General features: G+C 45.6%; 1 protein-coding gene across 1 annotated transcript; it reads right to left on the reverse strand.

Moving 5' to 3' along the window:
• Window positions 1–635: 635 nt before the first annotated feature.
• On the reverse strand, window positions 636–1058 carry LOC308302561 (profilin-2-like; the record flags this gene model as incomplete). Its single annotated transcript, XM_080746818.1, has 1 exon — window positions 636–1058. The coding sequence occupies one exon, from the start codon at window positions 1056–1058 to the stop codon at window positions 636–638; it is 423 nt and encodes a 140-aa protein (XP_080602944.1).
• Window positions 1059–1581: the final 523 nt, after the last annotated feature.

The raw sequence follows: 1581 nt of genomic DNA on the forward strand, positions 1-1581 counted from the left end.
CTTCAGATATGCTCTAAAAGTATGAAGATGTATTTCAATTCATCTATGAAGGTCTCTTTAGTTTGTAAGCACTGTCATGTCACTGAGCATTTGGACAGAATAGTGGCATGGCTTCATTGCGACCGTCAGGTCGCAGTTACTATCAAAACCTCCACCGGCTGTCAGTCAGTCTGTCTGTCAGTCTGTCCGTCACGTCACACTTTTGCCCTACTCATATCTCCGCCACCGTTGCCCCTATCCATGCCAAACTTTGCACACACACTCGTTGGCTGTCAAACCACAACTTCCACCCATCATTTCTCACCATGAGGCCGATCTTTGCAAAACACATTTTGGGACACTGCTCCTACAGATTTTGGCCTAAAATCACACTAAAATCTAAAATCATGTCATCAACATGGATCTGTCCCATTTCACATATTCCCTCCTGATTGGCTAAGATTGCCTTCTAAAGTTTGTGTATGCGACCTGAAGGTCGCTTATCTCCCGATTTAGGGAGTCTGAAGATGTATTTCAATTCATCTATGAAGGTCCCTTTAGTTTTTAAGCGCTGTCATGTCACTGAGCATTTGGACAGAATGGTGGCATGGCTTCATAAATATAGATATATCATGATGTCCTATTAACTTTCCTCTTTAGTATCCAGATTTCCTCAGATCGTCGATCATTTCAAACGTCTTCTTGTTGAAATTCCCTCCATGGACACCTTCGTTCCCCATGACCATGACCAAAACTCTCTTTCCTTTGCCTATGGAAATGTTGTATGTCGGCTCTCCATGTTCACTCTTTGTCCTGAGGTCCATTGTCCAGTCGGCGTCTGTGCAGAGGCTGTCCCTGATGACGGAGCATCTCTTACATCCTAAGGTCAGCCCGTTGGTCAAGAAACGCGTCCGATCGCTTCCCACTATGATGGCAATCTCTTCAGGTGTTATCCTGGAAAAGATGCCGCCCTCATGCGACGCCCAGACATATCTGGCATCCGTGTACCCAACAATGGCAGCGTCCTGGCAGCAGCCATCCTCCATCAGGACGTCCACATAGGCTTTCCAGGAGGACATACTTATTTGTGAATTTGGCTAAAAGGCGAAGGTTCGCTGAATAAGTCACAGGTGTTTGCAAGCAACTGAGAGTTGTCGGCGAGCTGTTGTATTGACGTTAGGAACTCCAGCAGATCAACAGATTTTCATTCAGAAGTGGTTTTAACGTGAAGGTGGGACATATATGCTCACATGACACATGACATATGACATCATATGACATACGCACAAAGGGGCTTTCATTGAGGCATCTCGGCAGCAACACTGAATTAAAAGGTCTTAACGTGAATGTGTAACATAAATGCGCAGATGAGATATTAGTCATTTTTGAGCGGTACTCCTGGACGGAGATAAGCTCCAACATCTGGCTTTGTCTGTCTGTATGCACGCCCCGGGTCACATTCGCCAAGCTTCGCGGGACGCTTAATGAAACTAGAAATGCAGTTCCTGCAGAAACTGCGTGGGCTCGCTGAAGACACGCACAAAGTATATTATGTACTGAAAATGTACACATCCCCAACAGACCTTTGATTCGGCTCAAAGG

Source organism: Nannobrachium achirus (genome assembly GCF_963921795.1).
Source record: "Nannobrachium achirus genome assembly, chromosome: 17".
In the NCBI taxonomy this organism is placed as follows: domain Eukaryota; kingdom Metazoa; phylum Chordata; class Actinopteri; order Myctophiformes; family Myctophidae; genus Nannobrachium; species Nannobrachium achirus.